The following is a 25,823-nucleotide window of genomic DNA, read 5'->3' on the forward strand; positions in this document are numbered from 1 at the left end:
TGCGAAAAACTGTATTAATGTGAAATAATGTTAGCATATGAAACTAACACACAAAATCGTTAATTTAAAGGATATTAGTTTGTAAAGGTTGAGTTACTTAATTTTATTACACATATTGGGTTTGCAATATAACAAATCAAAATCATATTACCAAACCAAAATCACTTTTATTTACACGTCAGTTTTACATTAACCTTGTATAATTAGACGACAAATGTTATCAAGAAGAAAACAGTTTTCAAAGTGACAATTATTCTAAAACTTATTATTAAACGAACAACATTATTATAACATTCCAATATTTTGTACTCTTTAAAATGTGATAAATTACAAAACATATGACAAATGATGCGAATAATCTCACAATAATTACTATGTAAATTAATTATATTAAAACATTACAAAATCCATTAATAATAGTTATAATTAAAAGAGTATTAGCAAAGCTTGCCAAGAAGAATACATAATATTATGTATAAAAACGTTTACACATCCGGCGCTAGTTGAACCCTCAGTACCGTCGGGACATAAGTGTCAATAACAGCAAAGATAGAATACACCCTAATATAAATTCTAGAACCGTTAAAACTATTTCTTAATGATATGATTAAAGCACGAGTAGTTAAATTCATTATGGATTCTTTTGATTTTATGCATAACACTTATGATCGCGACTGTACAGTCAAAGGCTTACGATTCCTAAAGATTCAACAAATCCTAGTCATAAGAGAAACCTAAGTAAGCATTGCATATTTATCGTAAAAGCGAAAGCGCTCATGTACACAATATACACTTTGACAACTTTCAAAATTAGTTACGCGAAAATCTCTGTCCGGGAAAATTAACTATCAAAGTGTTCAATATTTGTACAGTTCAGATAAATATACATTTTTAATACATTTAGCCGATTAACACCTATAATTCACTATAGGAAGACAGCGTTATTCTAAATTAAATAATAAGCAGCGAGGCGGAAGTAAAACAATATTGGAATGTGGATACTATTAGGCATTGATTTTTGGTAAAAATTCTATTGAGGTCAGACGGGACATGATGAGATTTTGGTTTCAGTTTTTTTTTATTAATTTAAATGCTTTTATTTTGTGGAAACTTAGTTTCGTTCAACTGGTGTTATTTATTGAGGCTTCACCTCTTAGTCAAATGTTCCGAGTTTCGTCAGCCATAGCGATATATGGCACATATTTGACAAACAAATTTGCCAGGTCAGCCTGACGTTCCATTCGATCATGTCAACAAACATTTCAGTCTTTATTACATTAATTTACCGAAAGTAAATAAACTTCGCATAAACAACTCACACCATAGTCTAACAATTCGTGTGTTAACACAAACTCTTAATTGTTCTAGTTTTTCCACTACACGTTCATCTAATGGCAGTGTTTCACCTACCCGGGGTGTAGCCCGAGGGAAATTGTCTAGTCACACTACTTACAAATACAATGTAGCACTAATGAGCCAATGTGGCACCTTACATTTATTGGTCTTTTTGGATGGCCGTCTGTAGCTCGCTCAAGGGTCCGAATTTTGGTCCGTTTTGATTCATTTCTCGTGAACGAGCTACTCGCAACATTAGAAGCGTTCACACATCTCAAACACGACAGCACATAACAATAATTAAGTAACACAAGTTATCGATTGCGATTTCTTAGTCTACGGCAGCGCGGACCGAGTTCAGTCTGACGCAAGATCACTTTAATTTATTATAAAAAATTACATCTAATCATAAACTGTAAAATATAGTGTCAATTCGATTCATTAAAAAGATTAGTAATAAAGTCACAGACTATCTTGCCGATTAAATTCATAAACAATTCACTGTGAAAAATCAAAATGTTAATCAATTCACGAGACACCGAATACATTCACAAGCGTAAAAGTTATTTATGTTAACAATTAAGAATAAGAAACTTTGTAATGAAGCTAGAAAATTAAACAACAACAAAAAAATAAAATTACATAAATACGAAAACACAGAAAAAGCGCGAATTCTATGTACACCGCCTTGAGTCAGACATCGTCCGTCCACTAGCCTCCCGAATAATATACACTCAACTTTACAAATGCATCTATGAGAGAATGGGGACCCACCTGAGTACAGCCTGCACTGCATGTAAAGCGCCACGCAGCCGGCCTCAGCTGGACAGCGCCGCGTCGTCGATCAGCGCCACCTTGGCCACCTCGAAGAAGATCGTGTGCGAATACTTGTTCCTCACTGTGCTGATGGCGGATTTTGGTTTCTTGTGTAGCGTCGCGTTCTGTGCGATCGCGATGGGGAGGATATCCTTCACGGTGTATCCTGCGATACCAGAAATTTAATTGTGAAAATGTTCTGTAGAGATTTCATATGTGTTTTTCGGTGTGCTTAATAATTAGTAGTGCATACTAGGAGTACCGATAGCTTTAGTTAGGAAGTAGACAATCATCAAATTGCACTTTCTTGCTGGTTAAGCAGAAGTGAATGTCAGACTCTTACTAAAACCCTGCCATGATTTTTCTGGAGCCTTCCAGCCACGTTCCAGAGGCGCGGACTCTTTCGAACAACAGTAGAAGTATCAGTAGCTGAAATCAAAAGTAGTAACTAACCTGTATAATACTGTAGGGTAGGCGACCAGTTTCCGATGGACTTCATCCTGAGCGCGAGGTATAGCGCGGCGGCGGCCATCTTGCTGTCCGAATGTTCCAGAAGATTGTACTCCAGTAGGCACTGTTCGAGCACGAACCTCGCTAGGGTTAGCGTCGGCATCGATACTCGAGCGCACTGGAGGCAAAAAGAAGATTTGAATGAGTGGTAAACTGCCCTGTGTAACCGCCAGAAAAATGTTACGAAAACAAAAATTACAACTGCACAATTTGATTTCTGTGAGAATAAAGCATTTCGCACAAGAGGCGGAGTCCCTGCGACTTGGCTTAGTGTATTTGAAAATTTTCACATTGCTCTTGTTGAACGCGCCAATGATAAGCTTACATTACGACAAGTGCGCGAAGTGCCTTAAATCTTTGAAAAAAGTGCGTGTTATAAACAAAGAACCACTCAACATTTCAGCAACATTGAGAAGACAGTTTCTGCACACATGTGGACAAAATACCATTAAATCGTTAAATCATATTACTAGAAGGTATCTTGAGTACACATAGTTACTGACCCTGGCGTATCTCCTGAGGAAGCGGTAGGAGAGCGGGATGCCGAGGTCGAAGTCCACGACGCGGAGGATGTTCATCTCCATCTTGAGCAGCTGGCTCAACGTGTACGCGCCGTCGCAGATGTACAGGAAGTCATCCACTAGAGGGGGGATGCGCTCCTGTTGAAGAGAACAATAGAAGTTAAGGGATGGTGTTACAGTTTTAGGTATAGCATTGCTAGCGCGGGGTTCGGTAATAGTATTTTTTAGCAAGTTTTAGTAAATATTTTGAAGTTATAGCAATATTGTTCGCGGCTTTAACGGCGCCATTGACTAGTGAGACATACAGTTAATGTGGATGGCCTGAGTATAAATTAACATGCATACCAGTAAATGGATAAGTTATGAAGTTAATCACTCCCAATCAATCACAAGACAAGTCATAAATTCAGATGAAGAACAAGAAACGAAACTCACGTCAAACTTAGAAGCAATAAACAGTGCAGAAGCTCCGAGCAGCTGCAGTTCTTCCTTCGTGAGGTGGTCCTTCTCTGGCTGCGTCTTCGTGGACCTGGTCAGGAACAGGTCTACCAGCTTGACGGCCAGGTATAGAGTCTCGTGGTTCAGCTCGAAGCTCTCCTGGACCTCCACCATCCAGTCCACGAGCAGTGCCCGCATCCACGCCGTGATCCCTTTCATCCGCTGCAGGTAGTCATCGATGGGGAATAGGCGCTGAAATAGAGGTGTCGAGTTAGGCAAACAATACCTGTACAAGATGAATGTGTCAGTGAGTAATACACGTAACGTTTTCGCAAAACTTTATGGCGGTTACGACTGACCATTTTCAGGTATCAGTGGTTGGCGGAGGTGCGCGACGGTTTTGGGCTTCTTGGGCTCGGAATTTTGTTGTGAGTGCCTACTATACCTACCTATCCATCTGACATATATTTTTTCATAGAGGACAGTAAGAAGAAAGGACTAAAGTTGACCTGAACATTTCGGGCGTATGTAAAAAGCTCACCGACGCGGCGACGCAGGTAAAAAGGATAAATTATGACAGACAATCATAGTAAGTCTTCCTGTGTCAACATCAACACAGGTAAAAAGAGTAAAATTATGACACAAAAATCTGTTGTTACATCATACATGTTTGGGTATGCATAAACTTATAATCAGATACCATTACTCACTTCTCTGCTCTTCAAATAGTTGAATATATCCATAGCATAGTTGGAGACCTGGAAGGGGTCATTCCAGTTCTCCTTGTCAAAGTCTGCGACATCCAAGGGTGTCTTGTGAGGCTCCTCAGTCTCTTCGTCCAGGGAACGGACTGTGTCATCAAGGTTTACCTTGTCTAGCTTCTCACTTATTGTCTTGTATTCCTCTTTGGAGGTTTCTGAGGGGCTGCTAAAGAGGGAAGAGCTATTAATACTTGATACTTCATTCAAGTGTAGTTACTGTAAGATTATACTATCAAATAAAAACAGAAGACAAAAGTTTGACAATAAATTGAGATGTTTTTGCCTACATATGCATAATAAGGCTAATTAAAAATGTGAATAACAAAACTATTTTAACCTATACTGAATGTAATGTAGGCAGGTACTTGTAGCATAACTTGGAAGATGGGCCTACTAGAGAAAATTGGTAACAAAATCACCATGTAACTGATTGAGTGCTGTTGGTAAGTAGGTCATAGAATTGAGGTCAGGAATATTGGGCAGCCAGGAAACAAATCATCATGCTAAAATACTACACTGATATTTCATCATCATTTGAAAACTGTGATGTGTAAGGAAAAAGTTATGCAAGTTTGATAATAAATAAATACATGCAATGTAACTAACAGTGATGCAATTTAGTTCTTATCATTAAAGTTTTGTTTCCTGTAACAATGGTAAACAATTGTAATTTCTGGGTTCAGAGATACACACAAATGCTGTTGACTATTATGGTGTTAACAGCATAAACTGTCTTATTTGTTCCTATACTTGATTCCTTTTAAAATAAATAAAAGAAGCAGGTGTTAAATATCTCCCAAAAAATATATCTTTAAGATGAACATTATGAACTACAGATTAATTCAAAGAGTAGCATTTTTATGAACAAGGGCTTAAATATGCAGTTGATTCATAGAAATGTTTGCTAGAAAACTGTAATGGCAAAAATAAATAGTTAAAAATAAAACTAACGTAGTTTCTAAAGCTGTCATATACAGTGATGGTTCAGATACATCACTCCTTGCAGACTTTGCAGAGTTCTGACTTTGGTTCTGATTAAGACTCTTGTCTTTTTTCTGTTCAATGTTCTTGAGGATGCCATTCTGTGCCCGAGTTGCTACTGGCTTAGGAGGATCCTTGGCAAAGTGCTTCTGCACAGCGTCTATGGCATTGGTGGCCACGCGCTGCAGAGTTTTTGCTTTGGAGGTCTTACCATTCAATGTGGTTGTCTGTGGTTTGATACTCTGAAAATGGAAATGCTCCTTTACCAACCAGGTCTTCAAAACATACTAAGTGTTGATGACAAGATGAGAACTACTGTTGAAGGACATGTATTCAATAATAATATCTGTCTTCAAAAAGTAACTCAAAATTGAAAAATAATACCAAATACAGAAAGAATAATATGGCAGGAAGTGGCATGTATTGTAAACAAAATGTAAGAGGCAATAACAGTTAAAAACTTTGTTATCTCTGCACAACATTTAGATGACCTTGGCCCCATTAGCTCAATTAATATTAATTTTGAGCATAATCATGTGGCCCAGTTATAAGAGAAGCTATCTCTTTACTTTAGAACTCTAGTTTTAAAGAAGTTTTGTTCTAAATACAAAGATAAAATAGCACACATCATGCAAAAAACTTTTGGAGGGAAAGTTCATTGACCCATATTACCTTTGCAAATTAAATTGTTATGATCATGAAATTAAACCACATGGATTCTAACGACTCATACCATCATTTTAACACACAAGAAAATCATTACAAGGAATGGATCTACCCTCTACTAAAAAATGTTGAAAAAAATAGAATAAAACCTTAACGATTGGGAGCATTTTGCTCTCCACAGTAACCTTCTTCAGCCCCATGACTTTGTCCTTATCCTGGAACGCGGTGGTCTTGTTGAAGGCATTTGTGATGTCCCCAAACGCCGCCCGCTTTGCAGTAACATCTTTCAAGGGACTATCGGCTTTCCTCTTATTTGGACCCTTCAAAGTGTCCTTATGAGTCTTCAGAGAAGCTAATTGCTTACTCCTCGTCGTTATCCCATGCCCCAGTAAACCATTCAAGTTCTCATTGACGCCGATCGGCTTCGATGCCAACCTTGTTGGCGCCATTATGGTAGTACTGAAACAATCCCACAATTATCACGTGCACTCATTAACGTTGTAAAAATCACACGATTAAACAATTCTTTAACGGTCCCAAAAGGGTATATAACGATGAACGTAAACAAGCGTTTCAAAATCGACACTCCTAACGACTGAAAATGGAGGCAAAACAAGCGAACGTCGACCGACAGCGTCAAACGGTTATCTAACGTTTATTTTGTACTCACATTAATTAAACGGCGGTGGCCGTTTTGATTGAATTGTGGTTACTTTAGAAGTTGCACGGCCTGATATTAATTTCAAAATGATAATTTTTATCCAAATTTTAAGATAAAATTCAACAAGACACCGGACTGATGAAACGTCTTCAAAAACCGTTGAACTACTTTGAAATTTTATTGGTCCAACGGTAAACCAATGGGGAGGGAGGATGCAAAACTACGTTCCGTTCTAGGAGTATATCTTCTGGAGTTTGAGATGTTAAATAATTATGTTGATTTTATTTTTATCTTCGCTCATAGTACAATTATTTTTGTTGTCCTCAATTACTTTCATTATATTAAACAGCAAATTTCTTAGTCAAACTTTGTGAACTACTTTTACTTGAAGGTAATGGTGAATAAATTATGGGTGGTTTTAATATTAGGCAAGAAATTGTAACACCGGTAGTCGAAATGACTCCAGATATAGATTTTAATGATATATGATTCAATTATGAAGCAACGATATTAATTGCTGAATGATTTCTCAAATCCCGAAAATAAGTGCCTACGGATAAAGGAACGTTAATGTCAAACATGCAGTTTCTAAAGCGTTCCATTCCAAATTCGATAAAATTTGGAACATTACTGACTGACTGTGAAAGGCATTTTGAAGATAGTTTATGCACTGATATAAACGTATTTAGTGTCATTGTTATCTTCAAAATGATTTTCGTTTTATGTTACTTCTTAAAGTATAGTTTTAATGGTCAAATATAGTGAAGTTTTGTATGTAACTAAGGATATTCTACAATCAGCTGAAATGCGTGTATGCTCAAGATCAAGGTATATTTATCACTGTAACGCGATTGATAAGTTGTGGTCATTGTACTCCCTGTTGTGATATTTCCAATAAAAATATTAATTCAGTGATAACAAAAGCATTGTTTTTACAGACTTAACGCATCTTATGCAAGTGCCACAACGTGTGAAACAATATGTTGGGAGGCGTCAAGCTTAAAGTAACGTTTACTCATGAAAAGACTTGCTTTGCTTATATCAGTCCAAAGTACAGCACAAATAATGAACAGGTGAGAATTTTGACTTCATAATATTTATGCAAAGGTGCTTTGACATAAGTCTTTATGTACTAAAACAATAGATTGCGTAAAAGGTAATTTGATTGTTCAATGAGGTTAGAATGTTGTTTACTCCTGGGAAAATGCTATCTATTGTTCTTTATGCTTGTGTTTATAAGAACTGAACATCCATAACTGGCATTCGTTATTCAGAGCTGTTAATTATAACCAACTTATCCCTGCCTTGGGATAGAGAACATCATTTACAAGTATTAAATTAATATTATGAATGTACTATTCTGTTCTATTAATAAGTTTGCTTAATATCTTAAGCATTACACTACAGGTACTTATTTAGTGTAGACACAAACATTATCAGTATGTTTTGGCTCCTTCCAGACACAATGCGTCCAAGTTCTCTGCAGAGACAAGCAGATCCTACTATGGGTGGTGTTCAACAGTGGTGTTCCAGAAGGTCACATAGCCTGCAATCCTATATACAGCAGGATGGTGGGGCTAGAGGAGGGGGCTGATGTCTTTGTGTCTCCGTACACAGATCTTAAGGTGCTGAATGAGCTGTATGTGGAGACTGATAGTCCTGATGACCAGGAAATATTAGTAAGTTGTAACTTTTTAAATTGTGACATAACTACATAAAAAGTTGATAGTTAAAATTTGCAAGTCATCATGAAAATTTCAGTATAGATATGCTTTTCAGCCATACAAAAATGTTCTCAAGTTTATGTAGAAGTGTCAATATCTGAACTTAAAATGTATTTAATTTTCAGGAACACAATGTAGAACTACTACAAATGCGGATACTAGACCAATTGAGACTAGTTGTAGCTAATCAAAAGACAGTAGTTTGGATCTCAGCGTCTTTACCAATAGTGTTCACACCAAAACAGACAGGCATTCTTGTCAACCATAGCCAAATTATTGTGAAAATGGATGCTTTTAACAGCATACATCCTTTCCCTTCTACACCAGTCAATGTTCCCGTTCCCAAAGATAATGAACAGTTTAAAAACATAGGTGCTATAAACAAAGGAATGTTAGCTCCATATTTAAATGTAGCAAAAAGGTTAGTTCTAAGAGCAGTACCCATAGACAGTGATGGCAAAAAGAATTTGATACACCCATACACTGTATTCATACATGAAGACTTTATAGATGAAAAGTATAAGAATTTAACTATAATACTTGCTACAATGACTAATATACCATCAATTTTAAATGAGAGCGATGATGATAGTGAGAATAATAATGTTTCAATTAATGATGTGTGTGTAGAAATAGTTCCAATTGACTCTGTGATATACAGAAGTTTGTGCAGGGAGGTACATAACAAAAACATACCTACAGTACTTATACCAAAACCTTTAAATGCTATAATTAATATTGAGAACGGAATGAGAATAATCTTCACTCTAATAGCTGACAATATTGAAGAACCGGAACACATAGACATAATAACATATTCAGATCAGATACAGTCAGAAATGGATGTGGTAGAAAAATTCAAGAACTGCGTTATAAAAAGCACACATTCTGGCAAGCGGTTCCTTATAAACAATGGTATGATAAAGCAGAATACAGAAATAACACCAGGATTTTTACAGTTCAAGGTAAAACCGGATAAGTTGAAGTTTACAATGCTAGATCCAGGGTCTTTTAGGAACTGTACGGTAGCTGCTAAGTGCTCTAGTGAGACAGATATGGCTTTACCAAAAGCTGTCATGTCTAAGATGGATTATGATTATAAAAATTACTGTAGGTCAATGAAATCTATGGAGGCGTTGATTGAGAAGGTTTTGGCACATGTTAACTTTGAGATACATAGAGAGGCCACTTTTAAAGGTGCTTCTGAGATCAAGAGTAATGTTTTAATTACTGGTAAGTGGCAAGATGGAATATTTTTGTATTAGGTAATCATCAATTTATTTTCGACATAAATGCTAGGCTAACATTTTTTTGAATATTTGAATTGGATATTGCGTATTTTCTAAATGAGAAATACCAAAACAAGCTCATTTTAAAATTCAAGATTTGCAAACTAATATTTAGCACATAGCCTTCACGCAAGAACTATTCAAATCTTACCAAAAAACTTTTTCATAGGTCTAAGTGGCACAGGAAAATCTTCATTCTGCCAGATAATCCAAAAAGAATTGACTGTCTGGTCGCACATACTACAATGCCGTTCTCTCAGAGGTCGTAAGGACATTACTGAGGTGCTTGGGAAGGCTATACTGATGTGTCAGGAACATAGTCCAGCTGTGCTTATATGTGATGATGTGGATGCTTTAGTGCCGCCGAATATGGAAGGCGCTTCGCCTCAGGATATTGCTTATTATCAGAGGTATGTTTTTTTATATCCATATAAAATGTTAATACATAGGCCGTGCTATAATTAATTTCATAATGCATATGATGCCGAGTAATTGTATGTTCTAATACCTCCTATCTACTAGGTACACGCAAGGTTCTTGAATAAGTACATGGGAAAGTTGACCAAAGAAACACTACCCTTCGTTCACTTTGCGAGCTTATTGTGCCCTTTCATTTGCAGCTCTTTGCAAAGTCATATGACTGCATAATGTCACTTTACTACTTCGTCCTTTTGTTTGTCTTTGCTCAAGTTTCCCAATGTACTTCCTCAAGAAAATTCTAACAAATAGTATAGAGTAGGTATAACACGTTATGATATATTTGTTATGAACCAAAACTTATGATAATATAGTCATATATTAAATAAAATAATGCTGTGTCCTATTACGTATTGTCAAAAAAATCAATACCATTTCTTACGCCTGCATCCTTTACACCTTTTGATTTTAAACCTTTTTACTTTTTGGTTCCAGACTAGCAGTAGTAATAAAGCACCTCCTACAAACATGTTCAGGAGTATGCGTGCTAATGACATCACTCAGTATGAAAGACTTGCACCCCACGCTGCGCCAATTCAGCGGGAAGCCGCTGTTTACGGCACAGTTTGACGTGCCCGAGTTGGAGAAGGTGAGGTTTTATGTTGATTTAATGGTCCTAGAGATTTAATGTTATTTTTATTTATTTTATGAACGCACATTACAATACAGGAATGAATTTTAAGCAGTGCGCAAAAAAAAAACTGGTGGTCCAGAATCGTTAACAGAACATATCTGCATCATCAGTAAAAAAAATTTTTTCATTCTTTTGTCTGCCCTAAAATCAGCAAAATATGGATACCAACTATTCTTACGCGCGCCGAGCGGAGCTCCGTCAGTAAACCGGTTTCGCGTTGCCGCCGTGCATACTATGACGACACCGTACTATCGGGTACAAAATAAACATCTTTCGATATCAATAACTTTTCTTTTTTGTACTAAAACACTACAAAATAAAAATATACGTATCTACAAAACTTATTTAACTATAAATTGTCAAAGTTTGCGCATTGGATAAAATTCATTCCTGTATAACAACATATGTATTAAATCCAAATGTTTGAACCTTTATGAAATTCAATTTAACTTGACTGCCGCTAATCTGAAATGAAATTCGATATTTTTATGTAATTGTCAAAAAATATGTAAAGGACAATAAATTAAAACCAGACAATAACCATTTATTTAGCCACACATACATTCATTGAAAAAGAACACGTAGTATACAAAAAAAAAAAAAATGAAACAGTGTGGCAAGGGGTATATCTCAGAATAAGAGATGGATCTAACTATAAGCATACAAGGGGTCGTCAATTTATTTGGTTATTTTATTTCTTGAGAATTAAAATTAAAAAAAAAATACATTCAGTAATAAACTTTCTGGATACTGGTGTGGAAAACTGGTGTGGATAAAAGACAAAATAATGTTTATAGATTATTTTTTTAATCTTCTTTTTGGCGTAACTTTTTTGCCTTTAAAGATATTCAATTCCTATCGCATTTGAAACCTCAATGTAGCAGATTAATACATTTCTCCGTTTACAGACAGAAAGAACGGAATTATTCAAGCACCTTCTCAACGACAAGATACGGCAGGAGTTTGAGATAGAAGACGATGACGTCATCAAACTGGCCATGGATACCGCCGGCTTTAGCGTTAGGGATATCATTGATTATTTGAACAAGAAGATATTTAAAGCTGTTAAGAAGAAAAGTAAGTGGATTCAAGTAGTACTTATTACTTAAAAATTATAATTTTTGCATATAGTATCTGACGGAAAAGCATTTTTTTTATAAGTTTTAATATATATTTTTTTATAGAACTGTGAAATACTAGTACCCAAAATATTTATAGGTTCACCTATTCATTAAAAATCGTTTACTTGCTCTTGCGAAACAGATTTTTTTTCTGACATATTTAACTGAATTTAAGTCTTATTTTTGGCAGTTTCCATTAAAACTAAATTCCAGTATTTTTTTTTATAAAAATCCAGTTTTACTTAAAAATTCACATGCAACGTTTATTTTGTTCTAGAATCGAACCCAAATGAGCCCAAGCCTCGTTTAGTAGAAGACATAACGAAAGACGAGGAGAAGGCTAGCGAGTTCGATATCTGGGGACCAGTCGGAGGTCTGGAGGAAGTCAAGCAAGAGCTCACTGAGTGCATATTCTGGCCTATTATGGTGAGTTTTATTTAATGAAATAAAATCATTTTTTGTAGGCCTTGAAATACAAGGCATTTTTTCGAAGCCAACTAAACAGGCAACTGGCAAAGTAACATTACAGCTAAATTCGGGATTGTTTTTATTTAAAGTATTCTGACGTATGCAACGTATGGTAGGTATTTATTAATTTTATTTAATTTTAAGAAGGCCTACAGACTAATACAATATCACATATTTAACAATACAATAATCAACCGCTAATGACAAATCTCCACAGATAACAAAATTACCTACTAGGAATCGTTACCACAATGTGTGTTTCCAAGATCAGATAAGGATCCACATACAATATTAATTAATCACCAATCACATCATCCAGATAGATAAACTTCAATTAAAAAAAAAACAGGCCAAGAGAGTGTCGGGCCACGGTCACGGTTCCGTAGCGTGGTGATTAACGCTCAATTATTCTCTGTATGAGAGGAGGCCTGTGCCCCGCAGTGACACGATAAAAACGCTGACGATGATGATGATGAATGTTATTGTTCAGGTTAGGCGGCTGTTTACAGCTCTCTCAACCAGGAAAAAGTCTACAATATGGAATTGATTTATAGTGCTACGTCGTTTTTGGAGCAGTTTCAAGTCCGTCTATTTCAAAGCGTTATTTGTACGAACTGACAGGAACTATCAACTGCTCCAGAAAATAATCAGATCGGAAACCTTTATAAATGTTGGTAACGAAACCATAGCGCGATCTAGCATTTGCTTAAATCGATCAACGCCATCTAGTTGGAAATTTTGAACTAATGCGGGAAATTCTGAAGCTAGAGACGGGTTATGTATGTTGAGTTTTCGGTCGTAATTTTGGATTGCGTTAATCGATTCTGATAATGATTTTATTGTTTGGAAAAGATACGTTTAAAAGAAGAAAAAGAATTGAAAAAAAAATGCTGGCTTATTTGGTAAAATTGCAAACTTAGTTCGGAAATTATTTCGGGTATTTTTTCCTATAATAGCTTTATGAAGATCCACTTTTGAGATGTTTTTCATATTTTTAAACTTATGGTTAAAAAGTTAGACCGCGGGGGCGAGAGAGGGACACATTTTGAGAAGGTAAGATTGGCAGTTTCCTACTCCCTGTAAAACACACGTACTCAGTTGCACCCAGGGAGACTGGAAGCCGAACCCAACATCGTGAGGAAAAGTTAGACCCATGATAGGAACCATAGAAACCCTGCAACTTCTGAAGACAATATAACACATTTCTATTTTACACCAGTATCCAGCACTATTCCCGTCTCAATCATGCGGCATCCTGCTATACGGGCCGCCCGGGACTGGCAAGTCCCACATCGGCTCGTGTCTGGCTCGACTTACCAATATATAACAAATTTCCATCTCTTTCACACCAGTATCCAGCACTGTTCCCGTCTCAGTCATGCGGCATCCTGCTATACGGGCCGCCCGGCACCGGCAAGTCCCACATCGGCTCGTGTTTGACCCGACTTATCAATATATAACACATTTCTATATCTTCACACCAGTATCCAGCACTATTCCCGTCTCAATCATGCGGCATCCTGCTATACGGGCCGCCCGGCACCGGCAAGTCCCACATCGGCTCGTGCTTGGCCCGACTCACGAATATGAACATGATCACTGTGAAGGGACCTGAGTTGCTCTCCAAGTATATCGGACAGAGTGAGAAGGCTGTTAGGGATATTTTTGACAAGTAAGTTTGCCTTTACATATTGTTTAGTAACTTCACCACTCCGGGCGACCGAATAAAACGTCTATGGCTCCTTGAGTCATCTCAGATTGTTCGTTGATCGTTCGGGGTCTATTAAATCATATTGAAATAAAAATCTGACAGTACCCAAATACAAATGCTACGTGGAAGAAATTTTTATTACTCAATAGCATTTATATTTTATTCAGTGTAGTTGATGATGCTCGATAAACAACCAATTTTGAATATGGTTGACGGAAGAGCAACATTTTGGGACATTTTGGGATGATCAATTAATAAAATTCTTAAAATGACCCAAACAATTAGTCTGATTATTAACTTCATAATTATGTCACAATGCCTAATCCAAACAGCCCTATTGGTACAGTGTTTTGAATACATTATTTTCCCCTGCAGGGCAGACATGAAGAGGCCCTGTATACTGTTCTTCGACGAGTTCGACAGTCTCGCGCCCAAGTAAGTTGTTATTGTAAGTGTCCACCTCGCTTCATTATTTTCTACACCTCACAATAAACTGCTGTGTTTTAAGGCTCCATTCATTTGCAAAATTAATAACGTAACGATTTTCTGGTAAAGACGTGGTAGTTACTTGTAAATCACATTCTGCAATTCATTTGTGCTAATGGTAGTGGTTGATCATAATATATTTTTTTATTTATATTAGTTTGAAGTATCACCTTGTTTTAACTAATCTGGGAATTTATAGACACACTTTTCATAAGACGTTCTTTGTATGCTCGTAAATAGGTACTCTTTTATATTGTACTAGCTTTCCGCCCGCGGCTTCGCCCGCGTGGAATTCGGTTCACCCCTCCCGCATTGGGTTAGCAGCGGTGAGAGAGTGTCAGACTCTTACTGACTAAAATCGTCGTGTTCCGTCCTAGGCTTTTTATATACCATACCAGGGCTGCGGTACCTCTTTCGAACAACCCGCAGCCGCGGCTGGCCCTGGCGCTGCTGGGCCCCACTGATTTCAAAACACCTTAAGACTAATTCGCGGCGAACCTTAACACCGCGATACAGAAAAGCACAACGCCATCTATCGAGCTATCGGGAAGCTCGCGATTGAACAATGAGCTACAGGTTAAAGCGCGAGATATCATTGCACTTCTTACGTATCTTAAAAAAAACAACGTCACCACGTTTTAAAAAGCTATCATTCCACTTCTTACGTATTTTAAAAACACATCGTTACCACGTTTTAAAAACACCCAGCGCCATCTATCGCTTACCTCAAGAACTAAATAACTTAACTAATACTTATACCAATTAGTAATTCGTTGAATTATAGTTATTTCAGGATAAGTAGATGTAAAAAAAACAGTTAAGATGATAAAACAAATTGTACGTCATCCCTCGGGAATTCCTCATTTTCGAGGATTCATTATCGTATCATTTAGCTTCTAAATTTATATGTTCATATTCGTTTGCAATATATAAGTAGATGTAAAAAAAAACAGTTTAAACGATTAAACAAATTGTACATCATCCCTCGGGAATTCCTCATTTTCGGGGATTCATTATCGTATCATTTAGCTTCTAAATTTACATGTTTATATTCGTTTGCAATATATTACCTTGTTTTAAACGACACACAGCGCCATCTACAATCCATCCATCAAGCAAACAATATTTTTGTTTTCCCTCGGGAATATCTATTTTTTTCGGGATAAAAAGTACCCTATTATTTAATCCGGACTTCTAACTTTACGTCTGCAAAATTTCAAAGCAATCGGTTCAGTAGTTACGGCGTGAAAGCGGAACAAACAAACAAACAAACAAACAAACTCACTTTCCGATTTATAATATTAGTAAGGATTCACTAACTCAGAGAGAACAAAAATTTTGGGGACAGACGTTGCAAGCTCGTGGCTAAGTACCTAAGAGCTGCACGGCTCGATCGATCAGAAGGTTAAGCACAGGATCGATCAAAAGGTTCTGGGTAATTGGGTATCCTACTGAAACTCAAATACATTCGCATTCTTATACTCAGGTACATAAAGGTACGTAAAGTCCAAAGGGTTCAAAGGAGTACTTGGAAGTACTATGGGGAAGAAAGGAAGTTTAGGAATGTTAGGAAGAAGGAAGTTTAATATAAGGGAGTACAGCGGTGTAGTACACGGGGAGTATATAGGAGGCGTACGAAGGGGAGAAGTTATATGGGGAGTATATAAAAGTAGTGATGGGAGTGTAGCTTACGCTTATGCAATGGCATAATGAGATGGATTCTTCTTCTGACCAGACGCGGTCACGACTCAACTGGAGTAACAGACAGAGTAGTAAACCAGCTGCTAGCTCGGCTGGACGGCGCGGAGGGGGGCGCGCGGGGCCCCGTGCTGGCGGCCACGTCGCGCCCCGACCTCGTGGACCCCGCGCTGCTGCGCGCCGGCCGCCTGCAGCGCCACGTCTACTGCGCGCTGCCTGACCAAGTGAGTACTGTGTCACAGTGAACAGCTGCTAGCTCGGCTGGCGGCCACGTCGCGCCCCGACCTCGTGGACCCCGCGCTGCTGCGCGCCGGCCGCCTGCAGCGCCACGTCTACTGCGCGCTGCCTGACCAAGTGAGTACTGTGTCACAGTGAACAGCTGCTAGCTCGGCTGGCGGCCACGTCGCGCCCGACCTCGTGGACCCGCTGCTGCGCGCCGGCCGCCTGCAGCGCCACGTCTACTGCGCGCTGCCTGACCAAGTGAGTACTGTGTCACAGTGAACAGCTGCTAGCTCGGCTGGCGGCCACGTCGCGCCCCGACCTCGTGGACCCCGCGCTGCTGCGCGCCGGCCGCCTGCAGCGCCACGTCTACTGCGCGCTGCCTGACCAAGTGAGTACTGTGTCACAGTGAACAGCTGCTAGCTCGGCTGGCGGCCACGTCGCGCCCCGACCTCGTGGACCCGCGCTGCTGCGCGCCGGCCGCCTGCAGCGCCACGTCTACTGCGCGCTGCCTGACCAAGTGAGTACTGTGTCACAGTGAACAGCTGCTAGCTCGGCTGGCGGCCACGTCGCGCCCGACCTCGTGGACCCGCGCTGCTGCGCGCCGGCCGCCTGCAGCGCCACGTCTACTGCGCGCTGCCTGACCAAGTGAGTACTGTGTCACAGTGAACAGCTGCTAGCTCGGCTGGCGGCCACGTCGCGCCCCGACCTCGTGGACCCCGCGCTGCTGCGCGCCGTCTGACAAACGTCAGGTAGGCACTGGACGTGGGCAGCCCCCAACCAGTCTTTAACAGAAACGGGAGTCCTATGTACAATAGTGGACGTCTCTCAACACTTCTCTTGCATTACAACTTAGGTCTGCATTATTTTATGTATGTATACTCACGTTTTCACAAATGAATGATGTCGATATTTTTCGGGTCATTTTTCGTCACTCACTACATCAATTAATCAGCAAAATTACACAGTAATATCTCGTCCTATCTAAAACTCCACTCTTCTCCATCAGCGAGGCCGGCACGAAGTTCTCCGAACATTAACGAAGAGCGTCCAAGTAGACGAGGCAGTGGATTTGCAAGATTTAGCGGCTCGGACTGAAGGCTACTCGCCGGCAGACCTCAAGTCCATACTGGTTACTGCTCAACTAACTAGGCTGGAAACGCAATTGGTAAGAGGACGAAGTATTTTTTAACACGCGTATCGCAAGGAAAGTTAATTAAACCCACTTCCTTTTCCAAGTCTTTGATTAGAATGAAATTTTGCACACTCTCTGCCTTCTGATATCAATATGTACATGACTGGCTAAGAAACTTCATTATAAAAGCGTGTATTATAGTTTTTTAAACTATTCGTTTATTTGTAAATAGTGGGCATATATTATTGTACAGTGAAAACTACAATGTTAATAAGTTTAGAGATATTCGCAAAAACGAAAGACATTTTTAACAAATTGTTTAAAACGATTTAAAACTTTGGTCCTCTTCTAAAAAAAGTTTCTATAAGCTATTCCGAATCGAATGACACTTCAATACAATATTCGAATGTGCTGATGATGAAGTCAGAATATTCAGTAATAGAATAAGTATTTTTTTGAATTTATTTCATTTTGAATCAGTACGGTTCTTATGACAACGGCTCTTTAAACAAACATGCATTATGTACCATTTTTTAGACGGCGAATGAAGAAAAGTCGATGGAGTCTGTAGTGGTGTATAAGGAAGATATAGAGAGTGCCTTAGCTGAGACCAAGCCTTCTCTGTCAATACAGCAGAGACTATTCTACGATATGATGTGAGTTTATCTTTATGTCGGTACCTACACCTTTCACAGCATGGTCTTTTAGCCATGTAGCCATTTTAGGTTATTGATAAGATTGTGCTATGGACGCAAAAAAAATATCAGTATATATCGGTGGTAACACAACAGAGAAGTTCTACATTTATTTCATAAAAAATCTTTCATTAAACTCTCTTTTCTGAATGAAGAGGTTTTTAAAAAAGATTCAAGACCTCTTCTTTATAGTAGTAGTAGTTTAATTTGGTATTTTCTTGTCGGTATTTTGAGTCATTGTAAAATTAACTTTTATTACTTCATGAAAAATATTGTTTTTTTTTTTTTTTTTTTAATTTATTAGCCTTTACTGTCCCGCTGCTGGGCAAAAATTATTAAAAATTAAAACAGGTGACGCTATTTATGTATGTAAACTTTTTCAGATATAAGAGATTCCGAGGCGAGAGTTTGACAGATGAACAGAAGATAATATCCAAATTCCAGCAGAAGCAGAGAGTCACGCTAGCTTAAAATAAATTCACTAAACAATAAAATAAAACGCCTTATAACGTAGTATTGCAATAGACCAATTCAATAGATTTGAATAAAAAAACTAAGAGCTGAGTACACATAAAACTTGAAAAAGGCAACCCGATACCACTTGATATGACTGGTTGTCAGACTTTCTGGGATCTGACTACCTGTAAAAACTTACACAGAAGTTCATATGACAACCGGGCGGGGCCTACCACTTAGCCAAGATGATAATATCGGTTTTCACCTTTACCATGCTTTTACCATGTGCCTATTAACGTACTTAGGTATACTAGTATTGTTAAAGTATTGTAGAAACGTGTAGTCTTTGCACAGCTAGCTGATTTATGTGAAGTGCTAATAAAATAATGAAATGTGATAAAATATTCACTGCTAGCTTAAAATGACGTAGGTAATGTAAATTGTAATATTCTTTTTGGTGTCCACCTTTTTCTCAAAAGAGGTTCGATTTTGTTTTCAAGTTAATAGTAACAAAAACAAATATTCATTGCTACTATACAAAATCAGTTATCAATATATTTGTAGATGATGTAGACATATTTATTCTTTAGATCTACATTTTATCTAAGCTTGTTGAAATGTTGGAAAGTAAAGGTTTATGCACACCGTGTTTTTTGACGTCGCGCGTTTTTGAAACGTGATCTTATTTCTACCTTTGTAAAGCTACAAACGTGCGTTTTAAAAAACGTGGTGTGTACAGGCTCTTAAGTTGTTAACTTAGTAAGTGCTTTAAGCTGTGATGTAAACTAGTAATAGTAGGTGCTAGGGTTAATAAATAAGCGGAAATACTTAAGTTTGTTTGTTTGTATATTTTGTTGCGAATTTTATGTTTAATTTATTGAAAGAAATAAATCGGTATTTTATTTTACAATTTGGTGGTTTCATTTCGCAACATTTTAATCAGAATTAATTTACGAAAATACTGAAGATTCAAATGATAACAAAAAAAAGATTGATTATTTATACAGATTAGAGATATAAACAGATTTCAATGGAAATACCACGATTTGTACCATGTTAGTACTGACTACCAAAAAACGGTCAGACTGTTCTATTTCCAGCCAAAAAAAAAGCTAACTGGCAATTCGAGACTATTCAACAAAAGTGCAAAACGAATATCACAAAACCTATAAAGCCTCCTTGTATTAAAACCTCAAACTGCTCATAGTGCTCACTACAGCAGATTCCCGCACAAACTCACAGATAGCAATAATAATGTTGCCAGTTGATGGGGTAACTTTTATCAGGCGCCGTTAAGATGGCGTCGAGCGGCTGTTAATTAGAGCACTGCCAGGAGATTGAATATTGATAATATCTAATTGATTGCCTAGTGGAATGCAGTTGTATTGGAATGCGATTAGTGTGCTGAAATGTAGTCATCATGAGTTGGGTAGACTGAAAAAAGTGTAGATCTATTGATAGCGACAGTTTTATAAATAATCAAATAAATGAGTTTAGGTGCTTGATGGTTCAATGAAATTATCTGTAAAAAAGAATATACCTGTATGTGGCTTATTTATCATTTCATTTGTTAATGCATACAAACATTCGAATTGATAACCTACTCCTTTTTGAGAAGTCGGTTAAAAAGGTGTTTATTAGCATTGTTCTCATTTTTATTCTACAGGCATTGTCAGCTTGAAAATCAAAGTAATATCGCGGGAAAAGTCCCGTAGTGTAAGGAACTTATTTCGACTAGTTCCCGATAGATGTCGCTAGTCCACCCACAAGTCACAACTCTGAACTTTTGGCTTTTCCTTCGTGTTTCAAGTTCATATTTGAATTATTCCATAGAGAAGATACGATAAGAAGTAGCGATATGATTTACAAAGAAATTGGTCTGATTGATTTGTAAAATGCTATTTACAACACACCTACTTACCTAACTATGTAGCCTGCAAAATGAGGCTATAAAACATATAAAAAAAAAAACAGAAAGATAGACACCAGTTGAACAATACCTATTTATTCACAATATTTAAGCAATTTAAAATATTTTTTGACGCTTAACCCGTTGTACCTAAGTATGTGGAGCGTAGACATACGCGAGACAATTGATTTTCTATTTTTCCATAGCGACTTATAAGCGATTAATCGTTCATTACCCAAATATGTACTAACAAACCTCAACCTTCTTGTGTAAAATAATGTTGCACCTAACTTACCAAAGTTATTTACATATAAACTTTTCTACGCTGTATCTAATTAGCTGTTTAACACCGCGACGGGAGATAAGCATGTTTTATTGAAAAACTTAACCGCTGGCGCAGTTTTGATTAAGATTAGTTCGTAACTTGCACAATAATTTAGATTGAGCGGTGATTTGGAACGACGCTCGCGGGTTGGCGCGAAATTTTCGCGGTACATAGATGTGTTATAGGTTTTTACTGGATATGGTTATAAAGGGTTTGTATATGTTGCTGACTGTGGTGTAGGTACACAACTTGAGGTTAAGATAGGAAGAAGTTACAAATAGTCAAAGATTAGCCGTCTATTAGCTACTTGGTAGCGATACCAAGTACCTAGGTAGGTAGTACTGTTGACTATGTTTATGTGGTGAGTACCGCTGTAGGTATAGGTATGAGTGCGAAACGTGTTTTGGCGCTTTATTCTACGATTTTAGTAAAGGGATGTATAAGTGTTGATGTGAATTGAAAAAAAACGTAGGTACTTGCGCCATGTACGATACATAAATCGATACAAATTCAGATGTGCAAATGGCTAAATTAGATATTTTATAATATTAAGAAATAGGGTAGACTGGGTACAGTTGTGCCAATTTTCGTTTGATCACCAATAATTTTGATATTTGACTAATTAGCTCGCAGGAAAGGAACTTGTATCGCAATTTGTACATTTGTGTACGTAAAAACACTCATATATTGTTCCTTAATACAATGTATTACTCATAAGATCAATTTAAAAAAAAATGGGAAAGTGTCACAACCGGCCACATACCAAGGGCGGTTGTGACATGCATAAACATATATCAAAATGGTCTATAATATCTTTTATTGTAGAAATGTTTAACATAATAAGCTTACAAACATAGTTTTAACAATCAACAAAACAACATTTGCTCTGTTCAAACTTGTAGCTGTAGAAAGGCTTGTAGCTTGAGCTACACGTACGAAATCCCTTGTTTCACTTCTTCATCGGCATCTTTTTATTTTTTGATATCACACTGCGCTCTTTCGGTCTTCCGCAAACGTATCCTGGACATCTAAAAGCAAAAAACAATAATATGAGATTTATTATATGTAAAGATATTCGTCACAACCGTACCCAAAAAAATTGACACAACCGTACCCAACGCATCATTTTGAAAACAAAAAATCGCCATGATTTTGCCAAATACTTTACGTAAAAAGAAATCACTTGTAATTAAATATTAATATTCAACTTTTAAAGAAAAAAATAACAAGATAATCTATCTGTATAAAAATAACAGTAATTAGGAAACGAAATCGAACAAAAATACTTACTTTTGATTGTTGAAAAGCAATGTGGGCTCCTGCTTACGTCAACGTCGTGCGCCGGCTAACGCAATACTGGGGAACGTGTTTAGGCTTGTGAGCCACGTCTTTCTCCCTCACAACCTCCCCCGTTTTACGTATAGTTTCGTTACAACTGCGACTGTCACTACCGTACCCTGGCACAACCGTACCCAGTTTACCCTACCTGGAAAGTAAACCATATGTTAACCATTTCGTAAGCAGAGCTTGATCTTTCATCAAATGCAACACCTTTACCTTTTACCAAATGTAATAAATTGAATACTGCTTCATTTCTATGTGCACTTGTTTCAGTCATAGAAATCTCTTCTAAAACTTGTCGACCAGAAGTCACATCCAGCAAAAACCGCGCTCCACAAACTAACTTCCATGTTCGCCATCTTGTAAACTTTGAGCGGTATTTAATAGCTTAACACGCGTTTGTAACGAGTTGTTTAATGAATTAAATCTGTATTAACTGCTGGAGTATATTTCACTTGCATACGCCTCTGTGAGAGATAACTTATCTTGGAAATAAGTGGCTGCTTGTATCCTGGTTTAAAAGTTACTTAAATTAATTTAAATTATGTAGGTATGTAAATTATATTTCTTGTTCAGTTAAGTAGAGGTACCTATATTCTAATTGTGCAGTCAGATTACATTTTATTTGGTAGGTTTCTACTTAAGCAACCCTTCAGCAAAAACCTTTGCTGAAGACTGGACCTAAATGTAAGTAGGTACAGATATAGAGAGCACCATCGAAGATTAGTGAAAGGGCCCCTTTCACTTCTGAGCAGTTGATGGTTTTCAAGGGAAAATACCGTTTAGACTGAAAACAACTATCAACTGCACCAAGAACGGACATCAGACTATACCTACCTGCTTATTTTAAAATAAGTCTTTTGACCGGTGTGACAGTTAAAACAAGTTTAAAAACAGAAACAAATGCCAACGCGCCGATAAATCAATCAACCAGTCGTCCGGAAAAATCAACATCCTTAAAGCATTACAAAAAGGCTCGTTGCCTTCTAAATTCAGGACGAATCATTTCATAAATAAAGGAAAATAAAGCGTCTTTGTGCGCAAGGTCTAAAGCGAGTCAGGCGAGGTGGCAAGGTGAAATTAGGGCCCTTGTCCGCACCAAAGAAAGCAGTTTTTATTCGGCTTAAAGTAATTATTGTGTTTTTGTGAAAGAGTTTGTTAGCGGACCATTCAGACTCGAGGACACGGACGCTTTCTTCGAGAGGGACGGACTTGGGGGGAGGAGAAATATATTTTTAAGAATTTTTTCTTTTAGTTTAGACTATAACTTACGGTGGTCACTAAGATGTAAGCAAGAGTTTTGGATTAGGCGATAATGTAAATGTAAAAATGTTTGGTAGTCGGTCAAAACTTAAAAGTTAATGAAAATTGTTCTTGTAATTTTGCAGTAGATCTGTTAATAGCATCGAATAGCAGCGTAATATATTATGTAAGTCGGCATTTATAATACGTTGACTGATATAAGACTATGTTTTAGCAAAAACTAAACTCGAACAGTTGGATAAAAGCTAATAAAGTTGTCTTTCTGAAACTAAAGGAGCGTAGTAAGGCGTAGCTAATTAACGTAGTCAAACATCGCGTAGGCTGCCGTAGCCTACGCCGAGCGTAGGCTCGTTCGTAGGCCGCTACGAAAGCTACGAAACATTACTACTTAGTGCAAAGCAAACAAATGCCGTCTTACCACAAAAACTTTTAAACGTCAGTTTATGGCTTGTCTAAAAAAATGACAAATTATGACTTTGACATATGGTTCATTTTGCAGCCAAAATTTTATTAGACAAGTGTAAAACAGGGTTTAAAGTTTTTGTAGTAAGGCCCATAATGTTCTGGGCTTTTGACTTGAAAGATACGAACTTGGTTTTTTATTATGGTTACGAAACCTTCGGTTTCAAAGATTGCTTAATAAGGTTACTTTATAATCCAAACCACATTTCAAAATAAGGCATTTTATTTTTAATTGTAATTAAAAACATCCTTAGTTACATTTTAACACTACGTAGTTGTCAGAACTTTTTCTGTATTCACATACAATAAAATAACGCTACTAACTAGCATCACCCAAATCCGTCCCCTCTCATTGCCCGGAATATTCTTGTTTTCCTCGAGTTTTCTCAGCTTTTCTTCGCGTTTTCTTTCGTTTGGTGCCTTAATTAGCTCATTCAGTGCCCCTCCCCCGCGCACCACCGCACCCCCTAAATTATCTTATTTATTGAAAGCACTTTTATATTACATTTTGACAACCCGAATGGTGTATTTAGTGAGCATTTAAGGATCGGTGGAGCCCCAAAGCGTATAAGGTGATATTTTATTGGTTGGGGCGCTGAACTTTATTCATACTTTTTTCGAATAATCAAATATTTATAGGTTTTCTTTACGTTACGTATCTGATTTTTTTATTTTGGGTCGATTAGATGGTGCGTTTCGAGGTTTGATTTTTAGTCTGTCTGTTTTTAGTCTTACTGGATATTCATTCTGTCTTGATAAAATAAAACACCATCAAATAAAATATATAATATAACAGAGAAAGATTTAAATTCTTCTCAAACAAATTATTAGCACAACATTTTATTCAATGGTTTCCACAGATGCATTTTCGTCCAAGAAAAAACCAGCTCCTTTACAACCTACAAAGAATAAACAAAACACTTAAAAATTAAACAGAGAACCTCAAAACTGAAGGCACTATCTTCACCTGAACCAGACGTGACCGTAAAAGAAAAAGGGGCGAAGTCTTGCAGGAAGTGTCTCTGATAAGCCACCATAATGGCCGCCGCTGATAACGGCGCTCCCGCCTTTTTCTCCCGCCAAAACAGGGCGCCATTGTTGACATAGAATAGCGACACAAAGCCACTTCGCCACACAATGCTTCGCACTCACACAGACAAGTAATAAATTTTTTGTAGTCTATTCACAGTTTTATGCCAGTGTTATAGTTATGAGAGTTCGAATTTTGAGGTCGTATGTGTTAGGTTAATGGGTTTTGGTGCTGGCTGGTTGCTGGTTCGTTCTTGGTGATGAGGACAATACATATAAACAGTCTACAGGAAAACTTCAACAGACAAATACTTTTCTGCTGCTTTTCTTGGAAGAAGTCCTTTTGCATCACAAAAAGTGACTGTTGAAGGGTTAACTTTCCTTGAATTCTAATAATAGATATGCTTCCTTACTGTTAAATGATTGTACATTTTCTAAAAAAACATCACAAGAAAACGGAAAAGCCCGACTTGAAAAACCCGACCGAAGAACATTTTTTAATGATTTTCTCAACTGTCTTGGATAGTATGCGATATACTAATTAATTATATTGGATTAAAATAATATTTTTTTTACAAGAGCACAATATAAAATGTTTAAGTAAATAAACTAAAACGTTAATTTCATCGGAAGCAATAAACCTAACCTCGTAATAAAGCAGCAACATTATTAAAATATTAATAAACTCTAAC

The 25,823-nt window shown here is 37.4% G+C and overlaps 2 protein-coding genes and 1 long non-coding RNA gene across 5 annotated transcripts; 1 reads left to right on the plus strand and 2 right to left on the minus strand.

Moving 5' to 3' along the window:
• Window positions 1-147: 147 nt before the first annotated feature.
• On the minus strand, window positions 148-6,866 carry LOC110381127 (G2/mitotic-specific cyclin-B3). 2 transcript variants are annotated; one of them, XM_021341344.3, is made up of 8 exons: window positions 6,699-6,866; window positions 6,178-6,487; window positions 5,333-5,604; window positions 4,331-4,544; window positions 3,618-3,872; window positions 3,165-3,320; window positions 2,605-2,779; window positions 148-2,317 (listed from the first exon to the last, which is right to left on the minus strand). In XM_021341344.3, the coding sequence occupies exons 2-8, from the start codon at window positions 6,475-6,477 to the stop codon at window positions 2,154-2,156; spliced, it is 1,536 nt and encodes a 511-aa protein (XP_021197019.3). In that variant the 5' UTR covers window positions 6,478-6,487; window positions 6,699-6,866; the 3' UTR covers window positions 148-2,153. The 2 variants fall into 2 exon arrangements, with proteins under 2 accessions (XP_021197019.3, XP_021197012.3); XM_021341337.3 differs by having other exon boundaries at window positions 4,331-4,547.
• Window positions 6,867-7,511: 645 nt separating this feature from the next.
• Window positions 7,512-19,712, plus strand: LOC110381967 (peroxisomal ATPase PEX1). Of its 2 annotated transcripts, XM_064035198.1 has the most exons (13): window positions 7,512-7,762; window positions 8,150-8,368; window positions 8,539-9,646; window positions 9,872-10,112; window positions 10,615-10,768; window positions 11,722-11,890; window positions 12,212-12,360; window positions 13,887-14,074; window positions 14,489-14,548; window positions 16,335-16,521; window positions 17,526-17,684; window positions 18,189-18,307; window positions 18,730-19,712. In XM_064035198.1, exons 1-13 carry the CDS (start codon window positions 7,670-7,672, stop codon window positions 18,815-18,817), a joined length of 2,934 nt encoding a protein of 977 aa, XP_063891268.1. In that variant the 5' UTR covers window positions 7,512-7,669; the 3' UTR covers window positions 18,818-19,712. The 2 variants fall into 2 exon arrangements, with proteins under 2 accessions (XP_063891268.1, XP_063891267.1); XM_064035197.1 differs by lacking the exons at window positions 17,526-17,684; window positions 18,189-18,307; window positions 18,730-19,712 and having other exon boundaries at window positions 14,489-14,561; window positions 16,335-16,473.
• Window positions 19,713-21,836: 2,124 nt separating this feature from the next.
• LOC135117008 (uncharacterized) lies at window positions 21,837-22,521 on the minus strand. Its single transcript, XR_010276575.1, has 2 exons — window positions 22,327-22,521; window positions 21,837-22,064 (listed from the first exon to the last, which is right to left on the minus strand). It is a non-coding gene; the product is annotated as an uncharacterized LOC135117008 (long non-coding RNA).
• Between the last annotated feature and the right edge of the window lie 3,302 nt (window positions 22,522-25,823).

Source organism: Helicoverpa armigera, chromosome 6 (assembly GCF_030705265.1).
Source record: "Helicoverpa armigera isolate CAAS_96S chromosome 6, ASM3070526v1, whole genome shotgun sequence".
Classification (NCBI taxonomy): Eukaryota; Metazoa; Arthropoda; class Insecta; order Lepidoptera; family Noctuidae; genus Helicoverpa; species Helicoverpa armigera.